Source organism: Arachis duranensis, chromosome 2 (assembly GCF_000817695.3).
Source record: "Arachis duranensis cultivar V14167 chromosome 2, aradu.V14167.gnm2.J7QH, whole genome shotgun sequence".
In the NCBI taxonomy this organism is placed as follows: domain Eukaryota; kingdom Viridiplantae; phylum Streptophyta; class Magnoliopsida; order Fabales; family Fabaceae; genus Arachis; species Arachis duranensis.
The window spans coordinates 61,906,465-61,916,363 of NC_029773.3; the positions used below are offsets into that span (position 1 = coordinate 61,906,465).

At 31.4% G+C, this 9,899-nt stretch overlaps 1 protein-coding gene across 1 annotated transcript in view; it reads right to left on the bottom strand.

Annotated features, from left to right (window-relative positions):
• Positions 1 to 5,275: 5,275 nt before the first annotated feature.
• Positions 5,276 to 9,899, bottom strand: part of LOC107474637 (UPF0481 protein At3g47200-like) — a 5,672-nt gene continuing 1,048 nt past the window's right edge. Inside the window, exon 3 of the mRNA XM_052257841.1 lies at positions 5,276 to 6,026. Coding sequence (XP_052113801.1) covers positions 5,276 to 6,026 — 751 coding nt within the window. The remainder of the gene's footprint in view (positions 6,027 to 9,899) is intronic.

Genomic DNA, 9,899 nt, shown 5'->3' on the forward strand with positions numbered 1-9,899 from the left:
TCATCAACAATGGCGCCAAAGACTTGGTAGCGCTCTCAAACGTGAATCACACTTTGTCACAACTTCGCACAACTAACTAGCAAGTGCACTAGGTCGTCCAAGTAATACCTTACGTGAGTAAGGGTCGATCCCACGGAGATTGTTGGTATGAAGCAAGCTATGGTCATCTTGTAAATCTCAGTTAGGTGGATAATAAATGGTTATGGAGTTTTCGAAATTAATAATAAATAAAGCATAAAATAGAGATAGAGATACTTATGTAAATCATTGGTGGAAATTTCAGATAAGTGTATGGAGCTGCTTTGTTCCTATTGAATCTCTGCTTTTCTACTGTCTTTCTTCAATCCTTCATACCCCTTTCCATGGCAAGCTGTATGTAGGGCGTCACCATTGTCAACGGCTACTTCCCATCCTCTCAGTGAAAATGGTCCAAATACTCTTGTCACAGCACGGCTAATCATCTGTCGGTACTCGATCATGTTGGAATAGAATCCATTGATTCTTTTGCGTCTGTCACTACGCCCAACAATCGCGAGTTTAAAGCTCGTCACAGTCATTCAATCCCCGAATCCTACTCGGAATACCACAGACAAGGTTTAGACTTTCTGGATTCTCAAGAATGGCCGCCAAAGGGTTTTAGCTTATACCACGAAGATTCTGGTTAAGGAATCCAAGAGATATTCACTCTAGCTTTCGCTTGTATAACGGAAGTGGTTGTCAGGCACGCGTTCATAGTGACGGATGATGATGAGTGTCATGGATCATCACGTCCATCAGGTTGAAGTATGAGTAATATCTTAGAATAAGAATAAGTATGAATTGAATAGAAAATAGTAGTACTTTACATTAAAACTCGAGGTACAGCAGAGCTCCACACCTTAATCTATGGTGTGTAGAAACTCCACCGTTGAAAATACATAAGTAATGGTCCAGGAATGGCCGAATGGCCAGCCCCCCTGAAGGTCTAAAATCACATACACTGACTAAAGATCAATCAAAAGACGTCTAATACAATAGTAAAATGTCCTATTTATACTAGACTAGTTACTAGGGTTTACAAAAATAAGTCTAAGTGCAGAAATCTACTTCCGGGACCCACTTTGGTGTGTGCTTGGGCTGAGCTTGAGCTTTACACGTGCAGAGGCTTCTCTTGGAGTTAAACGCCAAGTTGTAACGTGTTTTTGGCATTTAACTCTGGTTTGTGACGTGTTTCTGGCGTTTTACTCCAGAATGCAGCATGGAACTGGCGTTGAACGCCAGTTTACATCATCTAAACTCGAACAAAGTATGAACTATTATATATTTCTGGAAAGCTCTCAATGTCTACTTTCCAACACCATTGAGAGCGCGCCATTTGGAGTTCTGTAGCTCCAGAAAATCCATTTCAAGTGCAATAAGGTCAGAATCTAACAGCATCAGCAGTCCTTTTTCAGCCTGAATAAGATTTTTGCTCATGTCCCTCAATTTCAGCCAGAAAATACCTGAAATCACAGAAAAACATACAAACTCATAGTAAAGTCCAGAAATATGAATTTTGCATAAAAACTAATGAAAACATCCCTAAAAGTGGCTAGATCCTACTAAAAACTACCCAAAAATAATGCCAAAAAACGTATAAGTTATCCGCTCATCAGAAAATAATTATTGAAATATAAATCAAGACATGAATTAAATTAAAAAGATCAAACGAATCAATCCATGAAAATAGACAGAGCTCCTAACCTTAACAATGAAGGATTAGTTGCTCATGGTTCAGAGAGGAAAAATAAGGGTTTTGGTAAAAAATGTACTATGTCTAAATGTACCGAGTTCCTATTTATAACTAATCCTAATAAATTTAAAATCTAATTATCTAAAAATAATATCTTTTCCTAAAAGTCAAATTTGAATTTAAATTCGAATTAATTAACAAGTCTTCCGCTGATGGGTGGGGACCACTTGATTTGTCCATTTTGCAGCTTCTAATATGTGTTTTCTGGGCTGGACAGTGGTTCAAAAAGGCGGCCCAAAATCCACGTCAGCGATTTCTGTAAATTCTGCAGATCGCGCACGTCACGGTACGCGTCAGTCATGCGTACGCGTCGCTGGTCTCCTTCGCAAGTCATGCGGACGCGTCAGTCACGCGAACGCGTCAGTCACGCGAACGCGTCGCTGAGCAAATCTTCAAATCACGCGTACGCATCAGTCACGCGTACGCGTCGCCATGGATACTTCCAAATCACGCGCACGCGTCAGGCACGCATGCGCGTTGCTCCTCGCAACCATCTTCTTTGATTCTTGTGCTGCAGAAACTCCATCAAATCTAGTTGAATGCTACCTAGAATAAACAGTATTGCACAAAGCTCAAAATAGCATCCATAGTGGCTAAAATATAATTAATTCTTAATTAAACTCAGCAATTTAAGTACAATTTCACTAGGAAAAGATAGACAAGATGTTCACGCATCAATAACCAATAAATACAAGCTTTTGGCTCCTATCATCAAGCTTTGATCTTTCTTGCTCAGGAATTTGGACATATGCAATAGATCCAAATACCATTAAATGTGATACATTAGGCTTCAAACCACTCCATGCTTCTTGAGGTGTTATATCTCTCAAACTCTTGATAGGTGAGTGGTTTGAGAGATAAATTGCGCACGTGCAACTGCTTCTCCCCATAACTCTTTTGGTAATGACTTACTTTTTAACATCGTTCTTGCCATATTTAGAATTGTCCTATTCTTTCTTTTAGTAACCCCATTTTGTTAAGGCAATCTAGGAACAGTTAGGAAACGTCGAATACCATGATTTTCACAAAACATCTTGGATTCATTTGAAGTGAATTCTCTACCTCTGTCAGTTCTGAGAGCTTTTATCTCATAGCCACCTTCTTTTTCAACGAGGGCTTCAAACTTCTTGAATACTTCAAATGCTTCGCTCTTTTGCTTCAAGAAATAAACCCATGTTTTTCTTGAATAATCATCAATGAAAAGAAAAAAATAGGCGCTCTTACCAAGTGACAAAGGCTTGATAGGTCCATAAACATCCGCGTGGATAAGCTGAAATGGCTTGGTAGCTCTTGATTTGGACTGATTTGGAAAATTCTTTCTTGAATATTTTCCAAGTAAGCAAGCTTCACATAACTGATAAGGATGATCAATTGTTGGAATTTCTTTTACCATCTTCTTTGTTCCCAATTCCTTGAGCCCACCAAAATTTAAATGTCCATATCTCATATGCCAAATCTATGGTGGATCTTCAATACATGACTTCAAACATATAGCTCCACCGCTTCTCATGTTTAACAAGAACATACAATTTCTTGTCACAGAAACTTTAGCAATAAGATTTTTATTTTTATCTCTAAGCCAAAGATAGCGATCTTCCATGACTATCTTGCAACTATTCTCCATAAGTTGCCCAATACTCAAGATATTAATCTTCATCTTTGGGATGTAATAAACATTGGAAAGAATCTTATGACTTCCATTCTTCAGCTCGAATAGAATCGTCCATTTTTCATTGATCTCTATTTTTGATTCATCACCAAAACAAATGTGTCCTTTTACGTTGGTGTCGAGTGCTACAAATTTACTCCTATCACCTGTCATATGGTTGCTAGCTCTATTGTCAAGATACTACGACTATCTTCGGAATTCTAATCTTCCTTGAGTGTAAGGAATCATGTTGGTTCTTCAACATCTTCACTGTCCACAATAAGTTTATTTTCTTCTTCTTTGGATGTCTGACACTCCCAAAAATAATGTCCATTCTTTCCACATGAATAGCATTCAATGTGTCTTTTGTCAACTGTTCTTCCTCTTCCACGACCTCGAGAAAAATTTTGATTTCTTTTCTCTTGAGAATAATTTTTCTCATCTCTTCCTCTTCCATAACCACGTCCTCGTCCTCGTCCACGGCCTCGACCTCGTCCTTGTCTTCCACTTTCGTTGGTTTCTCCTCTAGTATTCCACGAAAGTTTCGCCTGCAAGACATGCTCCACACATTCTTACTTGCCTTTATCCATTCTTTCTTCATGGGCCCGTAAGGAATCATTCAACTGATCAATTGACATCGTATCCAAATCTTTAGACTCCTCAATGGCTACCACCACATGGTAAAATTTTGAGTTGAGAGAACAAAGGATTTTCTCAACAACATGAATATCTTCTAATTTTTCTCCAAGCCTTTTCATTTGGTACACTACCGTCAAAACTTTGGTGAAATAATCCGAAATGGATTCAGCCTCCTTCATCATTAGAGACTCAAACTCAGCCCTTAGAGATTGAAGACGAACCTTTTTCACCTTTTCAACTCCTATGACGAAATTTTGAAGAGTAACCCAAGTTTTCTTTGCGTGAGTTATATCAGCAATCTTCTCAAACATATCATCATCCAAGTCTTGATGAATGATAGTAAGTGCACATTGATCTTTCTTTCTTTTATTTTCTAATTCGTCCTTTTGAGCTTCTGTTAGCTTCTCCACATTTTCTGGTTCTACATAGCCTTTCTCAACCATTTTTCACACTCCTTGAGCACCGAGAATTGCTTTCATTCGGGCTGCCCAATTGTCATAGTTAAGCTTAGATAATTGTGTGTATTGAAAAGATAAAGTAGTTCCTTTTGACGAAGACATATTATAAGTGGCTTTGATACCACTTTGTTGGAAAATAAAAGAACAAGGCACACACACTAATGAAGAATATAAAATGAAGAAAAATGTATTAAATGTATTTGTATGTTGTTATTTATGAAATAATTACATATGTATTTCTACTTTTTTTTGACGTCTAAATTTAATACATCCTAATAAACAAATGATTTAAATTAAAACTAAATATAGACAACTTATTCAAACTGTGATTTCTATTCATTCTTAAATTTTAACCATCAAAATTATTTTTAACATTTGATCTAGTCTAGTTCTGAAAACTATGGAGATAATAGTAATTTTAATCAATTAGAATCCACAAATGCACTTAAATTTGGACATACATTTACCTGAAAGAAACCTTTAGAAGTTGATAAAATCTTCAATGTTTATTCATTATCGAATCTCAAACATACATCAATAGATTTATTAGATCCAAGTATAAAACACCACAACGTACAAACAATGAATCACACACATACATATAACATTTATTGTTTATGAAGTCATATGCTCATTAGTGTTTCCTATTTAACACCAACGTTCTGAGAACCAAATCTGATTAACTGATTCAAATAGAGTTAAACGGAATGTAATAGCATAATAAATTTTTGTATAAAATATATTTTTAAACTTCTAACTTTATTGTGATTGGTTGTCAGAACCTTGCTTAACACTGTACCATGTTTGGATAAAAGTGAGAACAAGAGCAATAATACCAGCTAACAAGGCAATGATAGCCACCGGAGTGCTAAAATGGTTATTCCAAATTTCAGTCATCCAGCTCAACCATTTGTTTTTGTAATGGCTCTCAATATCTTTACTAACATGAGAATAACTCTCAATGCTAGTTACCAAGTCTTGGCTTAAGGCATTAAAGAGCTTGGAGACTTCCTCATCGCTACCAAGTGCGTTACGCATAATCCCAGCAGATCTCAGTTTCTTGACATCCTCAGGTTGATCGATAAGTGAGTCAAGGAAGGCCACAAAGGAACTAATCCCATAATCATTTGGAAAATCAGGACACATCTCATAAGCTATCAAGTTAAGGAAAGTAGGCGCTGTTGTGTCATCTACGGTGATCTCAGGAAGCTCTAGGATGCCACGAAAAGAAAATATTCCTCCAGAAGAGAATTTGATATATTTCGGATTTCGAGAATCGAGTTTCTTCAAATGAATCCCTGATGCTGTTAGCTCCTGGATGTTTCTGTGTGTGATGATGCACTGCTTAACACTAGCATCGGATTTGGATAATTTTTTCTGGCAACCGTCATCCTCCACGATGGTTTTGCGAAGATAATCAAGCAGATGCACAGGTGGTGTTATTACCACTTTGGTGCTCTCTTGTTGTGGCAAGTTGACGCTGTTTGGTTTTGGACGAGGACCTTCTTTCCTAAAGTCATTCAAACAAAAAAAATGGTCATGCTTATCACATTAACTCAATTTAATAATATTTAATTTGATATCTTCTTTTTCAAAAGGTTTAGGTGTACGAACAAAAAAGTATCTCATAACATTTAAAAGAGATATTAATTGCTAACTTTCAATTTGATTAAATTTTTTATCTTAAACGTTTAAAATAAGTTCAGTTTTATCGCTAAAGTTAAGTGGTTTAGAGTAATATATTTTCTTCTCTAAACCCAACCCCAATTGTCATGACCAATATTATCATCATCTACCTGTACCATCACACCTATACCTATACCTTCTCATGTACCGTTTGCCGCCACTGCTACTAACAACAGCAATATCAATAATAATAAAGAAAAGTATGAGGAGTCAATAGAATATTTGTACAATATATACAATAAAAGTTTATGGAGTATTAGAGATATAACCATTAGTGTTATTTTTTTTCATTAACTGAAATTTTTAGAATTTTTGGTGAACTTCAAAAACAGTTTAAATTTTTGAGAAGATATTTATTATCCATAGTACTCAAATAATTATTCTAGATAATATAAAATATATTTATTTTATAAATTAATAATCCATTATACACATTGTACAAATAATTTATTATCTTTTTAATAGGATCCAACAATAATAGAGAAAGAGGAGGAGAAGGGAGAAGGGTGAAGGGTGAATGGTAGAGTTTAATCCTAAAAATTTGATTATATCCCTAAATTGGTTATATTTTGTTTCAAATTCAAGAACTTACTTGAGTTTTATTATATGCTTTTATTATTTTTATTTTGGAGTTTTTTAATAAACAATTATTAACTACTTTATTAGTTGAAAAGTGTTTGCTCATAATACTTATTCTAACTAAAATATCTCTTACTTGGACGTCAAACAAACGTACAGATCTTTTGACTGGAAATAGATGACAACAATTTCACTTACTGTATGTATATGCCTCTATTAGCATCATAATTCTCGGTCATGATTAAACCCTCTATTATTTACCAATTATAAAGAGTTCTTTCTTTTAGTTAGAAAAATTGTTTTCAGGAATTTTATTTTTTAGTAATTAATACTGTATTTGGAAAATATTCGATTGTAATAAAATTGTTTATTTAATATTAAAAAAATTCTTAGAACTAATATTAGTTATTTAATTTTTAATTAAAAAATCATTGCTTAAAGGCATATTTGGTATTTTTATATAAAAGTTTTTATGCTCAATCTCTTAATATGAATAAAATCTCACTTCAAATTGTAAAAATTTGAATCCTAAGAACAATATATAATTGATGCACGTGATAACTTTTTTAAATCTTGAAGCAAATGTGTGAGTATATTATACCAAGTAATCTTTTCTCTGAATAATTCTCTAAATATATACTTTTAAACAAACACCTCCCCGAAGATTAGTGTGTACATAAAATTATTAATGTGAGATTCATCAAACTAACATTTGTTTCTAATGCTTTTTGGTAGGTTTATTCTCTCATATCGTCTCACACATTTAATCTCATCTATATTTGTTAGAAAAACAACATGCTACAGTGGATAAAAAAATCAATAACCGATATATAAATTAAATACGTATTAAAATGTGTCAAGACCATATATTTATTTATAATCAAATTCTATAAGTAATATAATCAAACTTTTCATATTTATAATTATACTTCATAAATAATAAAGACAAACTAGATCTATATTCACAGTCAAAACATGAATAAAAATATAAAAAATATAGTGGTGGTAGTTGATTTTTTATACTCATAATCATCATGAAAATTTTGATTATACTGTTAGAAAAAAAATTTGATTATTATGTTTTAAAAAGTTATATTATTCTATTATAAACAAATTGATTAATGTTTTATGGTCGGCGTTGTTTTTCTCTAAGTCAAGGTTAGTGGTCTGAGCTCTAAAATTTCAAATTACTTCGTGTGTATTTGGATTATAGTTTACAAACTGAAGTTTGCATAAAATTAATTTTGCAAACTTGATTTTAATGAAAAGTAAGTTTGTGTTAAGGTGATTTATGTTTCGCAATCTTTATATCAAAATAGATTATAGTAAAATAAATGTTGTTTGGATTATACTATTCAAAATCACTTTTAGATAAAAAATTACTAAAATAGACATCAACTTAAATAATTTTTTATATTATTTTATCATTTTAAGTTAGATATTTGAATAGATTTGATTAAATAATTTGATAATAAAATTAATATTTATATACTAAAATAAAAATAACATATAAAAATTGGTAAAATATATTTTTAATTAAAACTAGCAAAATATAAATTTTAGAAAGTACTAAAAATAATAAAAAAACTAAATATTTACCTTAGTAATGATTAAAATAGATCAAAAATTTTTTATGATATTTTTTATATAATATATTTTTAGTACTCTTAGTATTAAATCACAATTATAAAAGTGTATAATGTCAAACAAATAATTAATAAAAAATAAAAATAATAGAAAAAAAAAGTTCATATAAATAAAAATAATAAGAATTTCATAAATAATACAATAATATGCATAAAGGATAAAGTTGGTAAAAGGTAAATAAAGATTGAATATTGATAGTCTATTGGGTGAAACGGAAAAAGCTCAAAATTGTTGCTTCTTTTAAACGTGATATTGAATGCAAAATCATTCATGCGTTCATGAATAAAAAATTTGTCAAACCAAAAATTGAAGCTTTCAAAAAGAGTTTAAACGTGTCTTCCAACACATTTATCAAATACACCCTCACATATGCACTCTGAAAGTTAGTGACTGATTTTTGATATGTTACTGATTATGTTCTAATATGTGTTTTTGTTATTGATTTTGAAATTGAGTAGATTTGTTTCGGAAATTGAATAATGAATTTGTTATTGATTCTATTTTAATATGTGGTTTTGTTATTGATTTTGAAATTGAGTAATAAATTTATTATTGATTCTATTCTATGGTCTTATGGATGATTATTTGATTTTCTACTATTCTGTTGCTGTTTTTAATTTGAATTATGATTTATTGATTTTAGTTATGGATGGAAGTATTAATCAAAAAGTAGTTGCTGATAATAAAACTTCTTTGAGTAATAATTTGCCTGCCAATCCTCCTAATTTAAATGGTGTTGCTAATTCTAATCCACCTCGTTCGAATAATAGTCAGTCACAAGATTTTTTTAATTTATGGATTTTGACGATGAATGATGATCAATAAATATTTATGTTAATTTTTAATATTGAGATATTTTTTTTACTATTTAATTTTTAAAATTATATTTTGATAAGATTATATAGATTTGATCGAAGATATTTCATGTAAAATTTTTAAATTTAGAAGATAGTTTAAGATTCATATTACACTATAATTATATTTTAAAATGGTTATTTTATTTTAAAATAATTTTTTTAATTGAATCATTGATTGAATTGATTAGTCCAATAAATCAATAAACCAATGATTAAAAATCGATCCGATTCTCGAATCTTGAGTACAATGCATTATGCCATATTAGGCAAGCTGTCATGACACAATATTTTAATCAATTTGGTTTCTCCTTTGAGACTGATTTAATTTTAAAATGAAAACTAGAAGGACTAATTTGATTATGATAAATGATAAGTATTTAACAACCAATTTTTCATTTCATTTTTTTCACTATTAACATGTCTTGTTAATTTTTTTCCCTTCAATACCTCATTTTTTTAAAAGACACACACATATTTTCTAATAATAATAATAATAATAATAATAATAATGAAAAATCATTTCAATGAGCTAGTAATGATGATTTTCAAACAACCATGCTACATAGACAAGAAGAAAAACATCCTATATTTAGATTTAAATTTTGTGAGAAATA